The sequence below is a fragment of the Oculina patagonica genome, chromosome 13, assembly GCF_052425735.1.
Source record: "Oculina patagonica isolate OP01 chromosome 13, crgOcupat, whole genome shotgun sequence".
In the NCBI taxonomy this organism is placed as follows: domain Eukaryota; kingdom Metazoa; phylum Cnidaria; class Anthozoa; order Scleractinia; family Oculinidae; genus Oculina; species Oculina patagonica.
In genome coordinates this window covers 7,581,035-7,597,541 of record NC_135770.1, presented here as the reverse complement: position 1 = coordinate 7,597,541, position 16,507 = coordinate 7,581,035, and the positions used below count along the sequence as shown (strand labels likewise).

General features: G+C 39.6%; 2 protein-coding genes across 11 annotated transcripts in view; one reads left to right on the top strand and one right to left on the bottom strand.

The window, feature by feature from the left end:
- LOC144635400 (scavenger receptor cysteine-rich type 1 protein M130-like) overlaps window positions 1-16,507 on the bottom strand; it is a 327,613-nt gene that overhangs the window by 196,930 nt on the left and 114,176 nt on the right. The window lies entirely within an intron of this gene.
- The window catches only part of LOC144634914 (uncharacterized), a 203,768-nt gene that overhangs the window by 101,039 nt on the left and 86,222 nt on the right, over window positions 1-16,507 (top strand). For all 10 annotated transcript variants that reach the window (XM_078493960.1, XM_078493966.1, XM_078493965.1 and 7 more), the window contains 3 exons: window positions 3,165-3,362; window positions 14,352-14,604; window positions 16,033-16,318. In XM_078493960.1, coding sequence (XP_078350086.1) covers window positions 3,165-3,362; window positions 14,352-14,604; window positions 16,033-16,318 — 737 coding nt within the window. The remainder of the gene's footprint in view (window positions 1-3,164; window positions 3,363-14,351; window positions 14,605-16,032; window positions 16,319-16,507) is intronic.

Sequence of the window (16,507 nt, the reverse complement as noted above, 5' to 3'; positions counted from 1 at the left end):
GCGTGCGCCTACGGACAACGACATACATACGTACGACAAGGACGTCGCGCAACATGGCGACCATACCCGAGAAAAAGGTTGACGTTAAGGTTAACGTCATGCAGCTTACATATTTAATATTGGACATCCATGATATGGTTCACTGACAGCATTCAAATCGAGGTGTCTAGCTGCTGACCAGTATCACATGACCAAATTGTGGGCTCGGTGTGGAGCTCATCGATGTCATGTGTTTTTGTAGCTGACCGCTGACCAACTAATGGTTTTCCTTTGGATCGCGGGTGAAGTCCTGATTCTTTTTCTGTCTATGGTCAGTGGAATGTAAATTCGTATAGGAAAAAGGTCTTTTCGAGAAACAATTAGGGACAAATTGTACGAGCCGGAACAAAAAGGACTTCTTAGTAATTTCTACGAGTGGCACAGCCACGAGTGGAAAAGAGCAATAGTCCAATCTGTTCACAAGTACAATGGATACCTTATTGTTCCGAGTGAAAAGGTCGATTTCCTTTTAATAATAATGCAACTGTAAATACGAGCTTCTGAATTGAGCTACTTTTCGTCTTCACACGCGTTAAAATATGCCAGGCGTCCTTTCGGCGTTGTTTCGCTCATCTTGGCTTTGAAATTCAATGAAGGTGAGCTATTCGTTGAAAAGGCCACTTAAAATGTTACCTTAACGCCGTCTCATTCCTTAATTTCTGTTCCATGTTAAATTTGTCGATTAGGACAGTCAACGTTCATCGTTTTCAGATCGATCTTTGACGATTTCTCAGAAACAAAGCCTCGAGTGAAGAAGACTGGAAACGAGTTATGACAGTGCTGTAGCCGTTTTTTTTTTTGGCGCAATTCTCTGAGCGATACAGTCATAATATTTAATTGTTTAGCTAGCGATACAATTTGGGATATATTGATCTGCTGTCAACCAATCAGATGCGAGTATTTACGGGAGCAGTATTATTAAGATTCAAATAAAGGGCAAAGTAAAAAACCGGGAGCTCCGCTTTTAGGCTTGGCTTGACTGTGCCATTGACACGACAACTTTCAGCCAAGGGTGTTATCCTCCAATATACCAACAGGCCAGTCGAAGTTTTTTTATTAAGTGTCCTTTGTTTAATTTTATAGCCCATTTTATCGAGGTAAAAAATACAGTGAAAACGGCTTAAAAAAGAATAAAATAAATGCAAGTTGCCATTTGTGTGAAAAGGTAGGCCTGAAAAAATGTTCGTTTGTTTTGTACTCATCTGTAAAATCGGGCAACGGGTATCAAAGCAGGCTGGGGTATCCATGCACAATAAATTTCGGACTTCCTTGGGTGCGCAATATATTTTCGGATAGGCTTCCAGATCAGAAAAAGTGAGCAGCAAACTCAGGTCGGGCCACCATGTTGGATTTTTCGATTGTGTATAGATCGTTTACTTTCTACTTCATGTCCTAGTGTTCTGACTTCTAGAGTATAGATATCTACAAATACAATTCTACCCAGTCGTTATTTACGTGTTTCTGGGGGTTAGAGAAGATTGGAAACGAGTGTCAAAACTGCGCGCATCAATCCACCCTCATATCCAATCTTCTCTCTCTCCCAAAAAGCACGTAAATAGCAACTGGGTACGAGTCTGATCCACAACGGTAAGAAAATGTTTTGATTGAAATGTTATTTGTAGAGAAGCTCGATAAGACGAAAATATACTTATGCTTCACTAAGGTCTGTAATGTGCTTATATTGAACTGTGGGCATAGCGTATTGATGTTGTAGACGATTATTGCCAAAAGCGAAATCTGAGAGAGTCGAAGGCTGAGCTCGTTCTGTTTGATCAGTAAAGATTGTATATCACAAGTGTATTGTTTGGTTAGGGAATTGCAAATTTTTTTTTGGTTTGTTATTTACTATACAATTGTGAATATAAGAGATTATATAAGAGATTATTGAAACAACGGTAAGAAAATGTTTTGATTAAAAATTTATTTGTAGAGAAGCTCGACAAGACGAAAATATGGTTTATTTACTATACAATTGTGAATATAAGAGATTATTGAAATCCTAATTTTAATTGTCAAATATTGTAGAGCGAATTTGCTTTATTACCATTTCAAATTATTTTTTATTATGATTTTCAACGATTAAAACGTCTTAGAAGTTTACTCAAAATCAGGTTAGTCACGCCTCAAAACTTGAAATAAAGGGATTGTTTATTGTTAAAGTGAAAATTAGGAGTCCTCATCAAGAGGCTGTTAAATTTTATAATTGTGTAAAACTGAAACTGTGAGGGAGTGAATAAGGTTGTGACGATATATTCACTGCCGATGGGAGGTGAATATAGCATTTCACATGGCGGACAGTTGCTGATTGTAATTTTCGTTCATTCGAAAGAAATTTCTCCAAATCCAGATATACAAGTACTGGGAATTTTCGAAAATGATTACCAAGGCTTTTGGTCCAAAAAGATTATCAAGAAATCGTGTACAAGATAATAAGAGATTGTAAACCAGTGGCTCCGTAGTGACGCGGCCAATGAGCTGTGTCAGATCGAGTGACCGAAATCTATTTCTCAATGGACCGGAGGTGCGCATTTTAAAACGATAAACACAACTTGACCAGACAAATGTCTTTTTCGCAGCGTTTCTTTTGCATTGTTCTGTTTTATTGACTTGATTCGCATCAATTTATTAAACTGGTTTACATTTATGCAAGCAAGCCCTTGTGTTCTTCACGTTTGTTATGTTTTACTTCTTTATTTACTCTGAAAATTATTCCAAAATAATTATTTGCCTTCGCCTAATAATTGTTAAATATTTGACAGTGTGAATATATATATATTCTGGAGGAACGTCCTGCAGTGCCACTTTGGTGTGAAAGGCTAAGAACACTTAGCATTGTCTAGCCCCAAATTAAGTAGATGTTCTATTGAGAAAAAAATATTTGCGCAAATGTCTGGCCACATCATACGGAAGACAACAGTTTAAAATAATATGTGATTTTAAGTGATATCCCTTTTACCTTACCCTTGCTGAATATGACTCTGTTTAGCTGATTATTTCTTTTTGTAATGAAATAACGCATTTTTCACAATTTTGGGAAAAATTCCCCTATTGTCGTCTGATGTGTCAGTTTGATGTCTGTCCTGCTTTCATTTTTATCTAATTTCAGTTTTCTGTTTCAATTTCAGGTCAGCTTCCAACTTCGTAACTTGGCAGATAGAAAGACAGCCGATGAAGAAAAATATAATCAGAAGGCAAACTCTGTAGAGGCCTTCACTTACAGTTTACTCGATCCGCTCAGAAATGAAACACCTTTGCGTGAGCGGTTTGGGGAGTACGTCTTGGATTATGTTATCGAAGATGCCATTGACTTAGAACAAAAGAAGGTATTTCTCAATTGTCGAAACGTAAGGGCTAGATCAGAAATTTGGGTTAAAAAACAGAAATTATTGTCGCAGAAATTTTAAAACTTGCTATGTTTATTTTCTACAGTGAAAAAGTTAACCTGAGTAAGTATCAGTTTTAGCTGAAATCCATCGATAGCGACTAAGAGTACGTTTATAGACTACGAACAAATGTCTGATAGGCTTTGTCGGTTAACTCAAAAACGTATCTGTAGGACCCGGTAGGACTGAAAATGGCTAAAAATGTCTGTAAAACGATTGGAAAAGTCGGTCGTCGTTATCGTTTTTTTTTTTTTAAAATAAGAAACAGTCACGGATGGAATGTGCCTTTTTCTTCTTTAAAGGGTGATGGCGGGAGATTAGTCTGGATTTCCATCATTCTAGCTACAAACTGAATAAGGGAAACTATGTTTTGAACTCAAAATTCGCAAGAGAATGACGAGCCACGTTTAAATGCATCACCTAATGTATATAAGCTTAAGCTTCGGATCGGCCTCAGCCTTTTTTTATTTGTACTTACCTAAAGTCGATTGCGAACACCTCCTGACTGTGAACCTCTTTCGTTAATGAGGACTGATGGACCGGGAGTAGTAATAGGTCAGCAAAAAAATACCTAGCTAGTGTCTTTCCCTGTCTTCCGTTTGTCTTCCTTCTTCTCTACTAATAAGTGTGTTCCTCCATACTAATGAAGGGATTCCCACTGCATAGTAATAACTGTCTAGTCGCTTCTTTTAATATGTCAATAAAACGGCCTTCCATATGTCTTCCCTCTATTTTCAAATTTTCACTACTGCCAAGTAAGCGCCTAGCTATGACATCACCTCCTATTATTAAATCAAAGAAAAAGTGTCTTCCTGCATATCAATTAAGTGTCTGGTCGATTCTTTTCATGTTTAAATAAATGGCCTTCCGAGGTCGTTCGCTCACAATGGAAACTATAGCGTGATTGCGCTTCAGTGATTTTAAAAGTAAACACTATACATTTTTAGGTTATTGCCCTGTATTGCATTGCGCATCCTTACTGCGCAGATTTTTACGCGTAATTAGCGCGCACACATAAACAAAATGGCGGCGTTTTTCTATTCAGCTTAGTCCGCGAGAAAAATTAATCGTCTCTTTCTCGTAAACGAGTGTGGTGACCTGTCATTTTTTTCCTCAGATTTTGGGTGAAGCGATCAAGTTCTGTGTAACGAAAACAGATCAATTCTTATGTTTGAAAGATAAATTATCACTGGAAATGTGTAATTTGCCGGAACTCGCAAGGGAATTTTAAGGAATTATGCGGTAAATACAAGGTCTTCTTGCTCCTACACGAATATGGGGACCCCAATTTTTTTTATTTCAAAATTTAAGTCCCCTTACGGTAATCAAATAGTAGGCAAAGTTTGGCTGAAATTCTAAGTTCTGTTTAATTGATGATTTTTCTCTGTAAGTTAAATGCTGGCAATTCGCTTAGTTTATATAATAATTAGTGAAATTGAGGAAAGCACGTGCAAATTCGATTGCAAAGCCATCAGAAACACCAATTGATGACATCAAAAGCTCGTTCCATTTCAGCGAGTGTTCATTATAGAAACGTTTTCGTGGAGCCTCCGCAAATAATCATTGTAGTGTTTTTGCTGTACATATTTCCCGCTAAAGGCTCAGAAAGTAAAATTTCTACTTAAAAATTATTGGTAATGAATAATCATGAAAGCGAATTGTTAGAAGGCCTCGATCGTAATTTCGTTATTCATCAGAGCTGGCGCATAAGGGATGAAAAGACCTTTTCATCGGCACTTTTACTTGACCATCATGCTCAAGAGAGATTTCTTGGAAAGCATTTTCAAAGTACTGAACAGAAGCGCAAGCGGCCACATTTTAAAATTTAACTTCTTGCACTTTTAGTGAAATGGACATCGCAAACGACAAACAGAGCTTCCACATTATACATGCCGCTGATCATACGTACTGCATGTACTCAAAATCATCGCCAGCGAAAAAGTCGAAAATCGAGTGTGTCGCATATATAAAGCGCCCAGGCCCCACGCGGACAGTCACAAATAGTGTGCTGCTACGCTAAGGCTTCGAAGCAATCACTGAAGCGCAATCACGTTATTGTTTCCATTGTAAGCGAACGACCTCGGAAGGCCATTTGTTAACATATGAAATGTGATGTCACAGCTAGGCACTTACTTGGCAGTAATGAAAACTTGAAAATAGGGGGAAGACATATGGAACACCGTTTTGTGTCTTTAAGATGGATAGCGTTTTTAGTCCGGGTGCCCGTGCTGGGAAAGGGGGTTAAAAAATGGTTCCGTTTACTCGACGAGCTGGCAAACTTTGAGTTACCCAGCAATGTTCCTTAGGCCTTGGAGAATAAAGCTGGGGTGGCAGTGGAGCGGGCTAGATGGGCCATTGCAATTGACAGCACTTTAAAGTACACCCCCTTGAGTTACTCAATTCTGTTAAACTAAATTTTCACAACAATCTGGGATAAGATGAGAAATAGTTTATGAGCTTTAACTATTAACCTTTTTTGTCCCATAACATGAAATTTTCACAAGACGTAGTTGATGCATTGTATAACTTGAATTTGTTATAATACGTCACGTGATCAGCATGTGACGTCACAAACTTTTTAATAACTGAGAAATTCAATATGGCTGCCCCGGTTTTATGCATACCCGCAATCACAAACGTCTTAGCATTTTACGTTTGTTTCTATTTTTGTACAAAATGTCTTTCATTTATCAGTTAATAACTATTGAGGTAAATACGACAATTTTCTCTTCAAAAACAAGACATTTTACATCTAAAATAAGATAATTTAAAAGTAAAATAATGGGAATTGAAGTAAACTGAAAAATTGGAAAATAACACTTTTAACTTAAGACAAGCACGTAAGCTATATATTGAGCTTAAATCTAAGGCATTAAGAAAATATTACTCTTCTTGCATGGTAATCACTTCATTCGTCTTGTCTTTCACACTCTTAAGCCCGAGTGTAATTTTTACGGGGGCTCTAACGTTCTCTCTTTGTGCTGTCCCCCCGAACCCCCAATATTCCATCCCACGTCCACATGGTCATATATCCTCAAAAGCATTCGCTCAATAGTATTCAAAGTTCCAAATGTTTACTTAAGTGAACGTCACGTGTCATTCATGACGTCATTTTACGCATTAGCGACGTCACAATTCAAAATGGTCGACAAATTGGATCCTTCAAAAATGTCAAAACTGTGCGAATTGCTTTTAAATTAATTGAAAACGGAAAAATAAATATAGATTCAAAACACTGAAAGTTGAATTTCAACAAAATACCCATTTAAAACATGGTTACTATACAAAAGTCAACTTACTTGACCAAATGATTGACGCTGCCACAAAAACGTTGCTCAGCAATTTTAAACCCCTCCCTCCGTCTCCCCCTGGCTAATTAGGGTTAAAGATCCTCCTCTTCTTCATCTTGACGGACGTTGCTGCATTCTTTTTCACAAGTGCAAGCCGCCGTACAGGAGAGCCCAATTTTCCGGCAGGAACATCTCGCAGTGCATCCTTTCTTGCACCGGCATACAATGAGTTCCAAAAGGCTTTCCGGCGCTGGCTCCTTCTCCATCAATTTGGGAATTAGATCACCATTCTCATCCTTGACCCATCCATTCCCATCTGGTGATGTTAGTGAAAGACTTCTCTCCCGGGCATGTTTCCAAATGAAGCACTGATAGTTTGCTCGTTTGACATGGTACAATGCACTATCTTCAGTAGGCGGAAGTTTGCTGCTGTCCAGGTGTTTCTTGGTAAAAAGCTTATACCGAAGATGATTCAAGTTTGAAGTGGCTTCTCCGTAAAGAAGTCCGATGAATTTGAAACAAACAGTCACAGTCTCATCGCTAATAGCTGCACAGTCTCTACCAAGGTTCTTTAGTCCATCAAAGTCATCTTTACATTTCTTCAGTGATGTGAACGCTCCTTTTTTGCCTATGCCGTGGAGGTTACTAGTTGAATCGCATCCTGTTAAAGCATGCATGGCAGGTAAAAGATTGCACACATCTGGACCTACTTTTTCAACAGCGTCATGAACAGGAACGAATCTTCTGTTTCTTCCAGTACCGGTGTGGAACCAAAGCTCTTGAATAGACAGTTGGCTGAAGTGATACCAGCATAAAACCGCTACGTCTGTGTCTGGGGAGAAGATGACAATCCTCTTGAAAGAATTTCTGACGTCTAGTGGTTGGTTTGCGATATATTCGCAATGCACAAACATTCTACTGTCTGCTTCTTCGTGGTCGGAATGGAGGGGAATTATATCCTCCCCGTGCAGCGTGTTCGTGATCTTTACTGCTGACCCATCTTGTGATGCTAGAATCAGCGTTTGCCTATCACTGAGCTGTGATGAGAGATTCTTACACCAATCAGAATGGAGAAATGTGAGCAAATCAGACTTGTTTTTTCCACTGGACAAGTATCGTTTCAGACTGGCAGGTAACTTCGTTTGTCTGCTCTGAATCTTTATTTCTGTGACTCCAAACTGAGATCGTCTGGATCTTTCCCCAGACTTTATCGAGTCTTTCACGTCATATCGGTCTGGAACAACATGAACATGGCTAGCGAACTGGAATTTAGCAATAATAGTTGCTGCAATTGTGTCAGATAGCTCTCCGAACGTTTTCATCTTTCCTTTTGACAACATCTGAATTACTGCCAAAAGGTCAACTATGTACGCTGTTTGATGCAGATTACCAGCAGGGAGTGTGCCCTGGGCAAGACTGTCCATGTCTAGTTCCTTTAGTAAAGTACTCTTAGTTGGTTTCCTCAGTGACCCATCCATGTTGGCTAACGAAAGAGGGACAGATGCAAGTTCATACGATTGCACTTCTCGCAGATCAATGTCACGGTCTTTGGATACAACAAGAAGTGTACTATACACCTGCCTGTCAAGGTTAATTGCCTTCAGAACCTGTTTGTCTTTGCTTGTTTTAATGGGCTTGTTCAGCGTTTGAAAAGTTTTAATGTTCATCTTTTTCAAAGGATCCCAAAAATTTTCCTTGTCGGATATCAGCCTGTCTTGAACAAACTCTGCCATTGCCTTCTCGCCTTGCTTTTTAGCTGTGAGTAAAGATTCGGCAACTTCAGATGGAGCAACTATCCCAGTAGCGATATTTACTAGTGGCATCTGTTCTCCCTCATACTGACTGATATCAAATGGATTAACCAATTTTGTTTCAATGCACTGAATGATATTTTGCACGTCGTTTTCATCTCTTTCCATTCTTTGTGATCCAAGTTCTTTGTGACAGTTTGAGGTTGGTAACATACCACTCATGGCTTTGAAAGACGTTGTTGCAGCTGCCATCATATGAGCTGTGAGTGCCCATCTGTCTCGTGTTTCCTCCATGCCTGTGACCCCGACGATTCCTCCTTTTGTTTTCGAATCTCGGTTGACTGTTTGCTCTAGAGCCATGTCTGGTGCGACCGAATTGAAAGATGACTCTGAAGATGCTGTGGAAACAGCGTGGGACCCAATTTCCGTGAATTCTTTGTGTACTGACGGGGCGACCTCTTCCATCAACTTCATATCGGTTATGTAGACTGCTCCCCAACGGAAGTAGTTTAGATGGTCGAATGCTCGGTCATAAGGCAGCATTGCATTGAATGTTTCGAGATGCAAAAGCCAGTTGGCATCTCTGTCACCATGGATGAAGTCCAACAGCAGCCAAACCATTTCCATGTATTCATTCCAGAATGCGAACAAGGCTGAACACTTACGACCATACTCTTTGTACTGGGTGAACAGTGGATTAATCTTCTCAAGTAACAATGTTCCCAGCTCAAGTGCTTGCTGTCGGATTTCACTCCGTTGTTGCGGTAAAAAGCTTTGCCCTTTTTGAAAAAGACTGAGAAGGTTCTGTTTCTTTTCTTTGATGCAGTTTATAGCTGTCTCATTCACTTCGCCATTTTTTTCTAGCCATTCCAAAAACGAGTCCCACTGTAACCTCTCCAATGCTTCAAGAGTTAGTTTATGAGCTCTTATTGCTCTGTTATAGTGCGTCCCGCTGATTATCTTTGCTGCAACACTGCTACCGCATATTTCACTTTCTATCCAAAGATCCTCAACACCTGACTCTGACATTCGCTTTCCAATAACACCGAGAAAATTCTTAGCTCGATGAAAGCCTCCCAGTCGAACAATTACATTGTCCAGTTCTGGTGACACAGCCCATTGAATGCGCTTGGCCTCACAATAAATTCCTTCGTCAAAGGTGACCACTACGTTTTCTTGATGTAGGCTCTCGCGGAAAGTCTTGTGAAGACTTTTCAGGCATGTGTATACTGTGTTTGCATCTTTAACGGGCGCAGGTATCATTGGGGGAAAACCTATACGGGTTGGCTGTGAGTTGTTCACGGTGATAATGGCGTGAAAGCCACTCCATCCGGGAACGTTCTGCTTTGCTTGTGTTGGACTTACTTCAACAGTTACCAGCTTTGTTGGAGTGTTTCTGGTAAACACCCAGGCTCTGTTTAAGCCTTGAAGCTTCTCTCTCTCAACTTCACACTGTGCAAAGAAATCTTCCTTGACTTGTTTAACAAAGGTTGGTACTGGTGTCTTACTGGTGAACTCAAGCTCGTACAATTTTGTTTCGGCACATTTCAACGCTCGTCGCCTGACCTTGCTAATTTTCTCAACACGAGGTATCAAGTCCTTCGGATCGATTGGGAATCCCTTTTGGTAAAATGCCATGCTCATCACATGCACACTTTCTTTTCCATCAACCGTATCCTGCATGTAATCTGCATTGTCTGCAGCGCATTGAACTAAAGAACCACTGTCAATGTTGGAAGGCAGAATTGCTTGATAATAGCCCCCTCCGTCTTCAAACTGACTTAAACTAATTTCCGCCCATGTTGTTTCGATCTGTTCGCATTCCCAGTAGTTGATACTGTGGCCATGATGGTTTAACATGGTAATAATCTCTTTTCCTCGTACCAGGGTTTTTACAGCTAGCCCAAGGCCTACGTTTTTGGGCATTTTCTTCTTACCTCCTGAATTGCACGTTACGATATCTTGTCCAATGGCTAAAATGCTTCTTGTCTCAGTCTCCTTTAGAGTACATTCATCTAAATCTGGCTGTTCCTCGATAGGCACTCCTTCTCCTTCAAATGCTCTCTGAGATTGCAAAAGCCATCTCAAAAATTGCTGTAGTCTGGCTGGTACACATTCTTTCGCCTTTTCTAAACTTAAGTCGGATACGTTCAGTGGTTGTGTCTCGATTCCACTGGCATCTTTTGTTTCACTTCGAAGGATAATGGCTGCATGATACAGTACCTGGGAACAAGTGTCGGTCACTTCTGGAGATTTTCTTGAATCTTTTGTAATTTCGTTCAGCTCTGCAACAAGATTAATTATTTCTCCAAGATTCAGGGAAGAACTGCAAACAAGTTCAGATTTATTTCGCTCATACTGTGGATGGAATGTTATTTTCTCGCCATATTGATGGACCAATCGCCTCTTTAAGTTTTGAACTTTATACATCTCAGCGACAGCTTTCTCCATTCCAGCATCAGTAAGGTGGCGTTTGTACATATTCAATAACGTCGCCATGTCGTATGCTCTTCCCTCTTCAATCAGCTTATGTCCAATATCGTCGACCAGCTTCAAAAACGCGCTGTCGTAATTCTCCTGTATGCTGATGTCGCCTTGAGAAGATCTAGACGATGATGTGGCAGCTGTATATCTCTTATAACAGCCTCTGTGGTATTTTGCGTTGGAAGCAATTAGATCTTCGCCACGAATTCTCGTCTGCATTTTTTCGTCATTGCGGCACTCGGCAGCATGCATTAATTTTTCATAAACTTGCGAAATTGTAACCTGCGCTAGTTCTCTTTCCCCTTTGCATTTGACCTGTTGGCATACCAAACACAGGTCCCAATTGATAGCCGTTGCTGAACTTCGGAGCTGAACAGATGTCGATGGCTCTGATAACAAGGCACTATGTTGTGTGCTGGCCCGCTGGTGTTTAACATTCTCATTACTGGTGTAGGTGCTGTAACAAGATTTATGCCACTTTACTTTACGAACTACGAATGTGCTGTTTTTAAGGTCGGGAGAAATGCGTCTAAAAATTTCATCATTCCTCAGTTTAGCACATTCAATGAATTTGTTTACAGACGACTTCATCCCATTTTGAAGTTTTTCGTGTTTCTTGACTGTTTGACATTTGATGCATTTGTCATAGTTGGTACTTAGTCTTGGTCTCTTGGAGCTTAGCCTGATTCCTGGACTACCCTGCTGATTGGATGCCATCTCTTATTTGCTACAGGAAACAGATAATTGTTCAGGTCCAACTTTTCAACGCTTCTCTTGAATACAATGATTTTGGGGGCACGGGGAATTAAAATCCAATTGTGATTAAGCCGGGCAAGAGTTTTTCTTTTTTCAAGGGGGATTCTACACGCGATAAAAGGGTCTTGTATCATTCAGGATATTTTGGTTTTAAGTTTATAACACCGTGTCTTATCTGTTTATAACTGTTTTTTTCTTTTGTTGCTAGTGAAATTGTCAAGTTATTTTGTCTATGGCCGTTCACTAATTTCTATCTGTAAAGGCTTCTTTTACTTGACAAATTGTTCAAAAAAGCTCACGATTTTCTGGGAAGCAGTTTGTAACACCAAGACTTATTTGTACTGATCTCTTTTAATTTTCTTGCAAGTGAAAATGTCGAGCTTTTTTAAGGCCGTTCATTTATTTCTAATTTGTTAAAACCCCTTTTCAATTGATAAATTGTCTTCTTGTGTTAGCGAGTTTCAATTTGAAAAGCTCGCCATTTAAAGATCAAAAGTCTTTTCCCGCCTTTCATTCATGAGTGCTTTGGGTAGCACTTTACATTTTTTTCGCAAGTGAAATCGACAAAAACTTATTTACGGCCGTTCATTTATTTCAGATTAGTATTTAGTTCTTTTATAACTCGACAAAGAATAATTTGTAAGCCCTTTTTGAAAAGCAAATGATTGTTTCTTTTTTACTGCTTCACTGCAGACGCTTTTTTGAAAATTTCGGATTGTCTAAAAGTGTGTATTAGCGTTACAGTTAACGTTATTCTTCAAGCGGTAGTTTGCCGCCGGTTTAAGAAATCGTCTTTCATTGCAATTCTTTCCTCCACATTACGCTATTTGTATTGCATTCTATATTATGTGCTCTTGAATGTACTTATTGCGTGGTGTCATGGTATACCGTTAACAGAATTGATTAATTAAGTATCGCGGTGTTCTTCGCGCGGCAGAGGTGTCTTCGTTACATCGTTTCAACTTCAACTTACTTCAATTTTGCACCTTTGTAACTCAGTTTTGAATGCATTGCACCATTTAAACGACTTGGGGCAAATTTACCGGTTAGCTATAAACCACAGTTATCTATCTTTAGTTTTACGAACTTACCTTGTAGGAACTGGAAACTCCATCTTTCCCACAATCAAACAATCTACAAGTACTAAATGTATTCTGGGAAAACATGTAACCGTAAGGTATTATGGGAACTAAATTTTGTGACATAAGCAGATTGTCAGGTGAACAAAAGTCGAATGAAAGTCATCTAATATTTTTTAATGTTCAATTTAATAATGTTTTCCAATCGGTGTGAACTCGAAAACAATTTAATACAAAGTAAGTTACACAATGTCTGCATGTCATTACGGAAACAGAATGTTTCCTGAAATGGTAACCATGGTTACCAAGGGGATGCCCTTACATCAAAGAGTAAAGAGAAGATATCAGTTTCAAAACTAAGTTAATCTGACGATGTTTGGAAAAAACTTCACTCAACTACACTACAAAAGAACAACAACATTCTTAGCTGTGTTATGAAGTGGAATTTTAGGGCGAGAAAAAGTTGAGGGGGGGAGGCCTTCTTTAATTAACTTTAATTATTTTTCATATGCAATTTGAAATTTTATACCTATCACACCACTTAGATAAAGCCTTAATTAAAACAAATTCCATTCAACACATTAATTTGCAAGATTTTTTTATTCTTAGCTTACCTCCAATACAGCTGATGCTATAGTGTTACCCTTGAAACGCACATTAACGTTGCAAATTGTTGCACCTAAATGGAGTGACTTGCGAACCCTCCCACTACAAACAGCCCACGCCATAGTTTCCACTGCCACCCTAGCATTGACTACCAAGGTCCAAGGAATAATTCTAGTGCAGTTAAAATTTGCCAGCTTTCCAAGTAAACGGAACGCCCATAATAGTTCACGGGCACCCGGACTATTTAACTGCCCATACAGATCTCCCGCTCATATTTTATGCTACTTGTGAAATGAAAACAATAAATTGAATGCAAAGTATTGTTATGCGAATCAGTACAGATCTGTATTAAAAGTTAATGAATGCTTATTAGCTGAGCAGGAGTTTGTATCAAAATTTAATTCTATTGTTTGATTTGTATTGGGGTTTACAGTTGTGTACATGTGTTCTAATTATGGTACTGGGATTGGTTTGCACCCGCATGAATATTTAATGAATCTCCTATCCATCTTAAATATCCTACGTATTTGCCGTTGGTGTCTTAGCGAGCACACAGCTAGTTTATAGCATGTTTGCTTATCTAAAACTGAGAACAAAACCTTACACGTCGTATTCAACTTACAAACTCGCACCCACCATGTTTGTTGATTCGCGAGAGAGAAAGCTCAACTATATATGGAGAACAAATTCCGTTCTGAATGCAATGATAAAACTGATAGAACCACAATTCTCCAAAAGAGAACGCCAGTTGATAATTAAGTTATTACACCCCGAAAAAAGCTTAACTAAGTCAGTTCAGATGGAGCTTGACTGTAGTTTCTCATAATCAGCGTGGCGTGGAGTTACTAAGCTTATCGGAGATTACACTTCTGCGCATTTTCCTTGTAAATTCGGACATTTGCTAACCATTGACGCTTGACAAATACCCAATGCAGTTATGTTTTCCTTCTTTCTTTTCTTTAGTTCTTCACCCACCCGGCAGTTGAGGATGAGTTGAATCGCAAATTTCATGGTCGTGATGCTGAGAAGACCGGATGGAATCGGTGGCAGCTTCTGCTCTTCCGCTTCTTCTGCTTCTTTGACTTGCTGTTTCTTCCAATCCTGTTCATGGTGTTTTCACTGCTGGAGAAATTAAGCAAACGAGGAAAAGAGCGCAGAAGCAAGCGAGGCGAGGGGAATGAAGAAGCAAACGAGAAAGAGAAGTCTAATGTGACAGGTATCGTACAGCCAGCGGATATACTAGTTCCAGGAATGAACGTGGCTTGTAATGTTTAAAACATGCCCATCTTTGGTGTTCCATCGCCGCTAGACCAATGATGCCATGGAAAATCTTTTGGTGCAAATTTGTAAAAGTTTCACCAATAAACAAATTGAGGTCGTTGTGATGTCAAAATTCGTTGTCATGGCAACCGCAAGAGAGATAAAAGATATATCCTATTTTTGATCTTTTGAGGCTAATAACTTAAAAACTAATTGGTGAAAGTTCTTGTTTTTGATATATTTTTGTGGAATTGGCAAAAGAAACATTTTTAAAAAATTTAAAAAGATCTGTAGGCAGCATTTCGAGCTACGTATTTTTTCATAAATTTAAGGTTGCTCTGGAATCTACGGTTAGACAAACTTTGTATATACAGTCGAAGCTCTCGTAAGCGGACACCCTCGGGACGCGAAAAGTGTCCGTAACTGGAGCTGGCCGCTTACGAGAATGGTTCTCGTAAGCGGCCACTTGAGTGTAGGGATATATGGCCGCTTACGGGAGCTGCCCAGCTAACAATAACCTGACGGACGTGGATGACGACAAAACAACACTAAATGTGGTACTGTATACTGTTCTGACGAACGGCGATGTGAAGTTGACTGTTAAAAACAAGATATAGGGTTGGTAACAGCATTTTCAATGGGGTGTCCGCTAACGGGAGCTTAAAAACAAAGAAAAAGTCCAAGTCGAATCCTGAGTGTCCGCGGCCGCTTACGGGAATGTCCGTTTACGAGAATGTAAAAATACGAGTTTGTATGGGAGTTAAAAACGGGGTTTCAAACAAGGCGGCCGTAAGTGAGCTGTCCGCTTACGAGGTGTCCGTTAAGAGAGCTTCGACTGTACTCAAACGGTGGATAGCGTTTTTAGCGCGCGCAGATGGGCTACTCAAACTCCGAATATCCTTTGTTATATCCCACTCATTAATTTTTGCGCGCGTTCATTGGACAAAACGCATCACGTGGTACAAAATCGGACGACGGGTATCAGCGATATACTCCGTCCGATTTTATATCCGTCGCCCGATTTTGTAGGCAAGCACAAAACAAACGAATGAAGTCACCTTATCAGGTAAATCAATCAACATACATTTGTTTTAACCACAGTTGCTCCTGGATTATTACATAGGTTTTTCAAAATTAGTTTACTGGCGATAAAGCGCGTTGTAAAAATTAATCGGAGGGTTATAAAATAAATCAAATCCCTTTCTGGCTTACTGGTATATTGGAGGATAATGCCCTTGGCTGAAATAGTGTCTTCAAACTTTCACAGTTGCCCTCGGTTCTTCGCTTCTCGGCGAACTGCTCGTTTTTTCACAATCTTTCAGCCTCGGGAATTATCCTGATTAGCAGCGCTAGCCGACATTGACTTTTTTTTATTTATATTCAGTGGAAAATGTGTGCCGAATGTACTCGACTCCTTATGCCAAGTTTGTTCGCGACACGCTGAGCTACATTGTGCTTGCTGTTCTACACTATGTGTTGTGCTTATCGCCATCAACCATAGCGTTCAGCAGATTAGAGTGGGTGATACTCGTTTTCTTCGCGGGCCGCTATCTGGTAGAGCGTAAACAAATTTTGGACATCATGAAACGCCTAAAGCAACGGAGAAAAAAAGGAAACGTTGGATTTCAAACGAAGTGGATTCGTCTGAAAACGCTTTCAGAATATCTCAGGTATGTAGGTTTTTTACAGAAAGGCTTTATTGTAATACTTCCATTTATACTCTGAAGTCATTGCTGGACTTGACCCTTAACGTCATAATTAATCGTTCTGGAATTGTTGGGATAAATCATGGGGGGGGGGGTATAAGACAAGATTAAAAACATATGCTCTTCCTATGGTAATCTAAACCCTTACTGCCA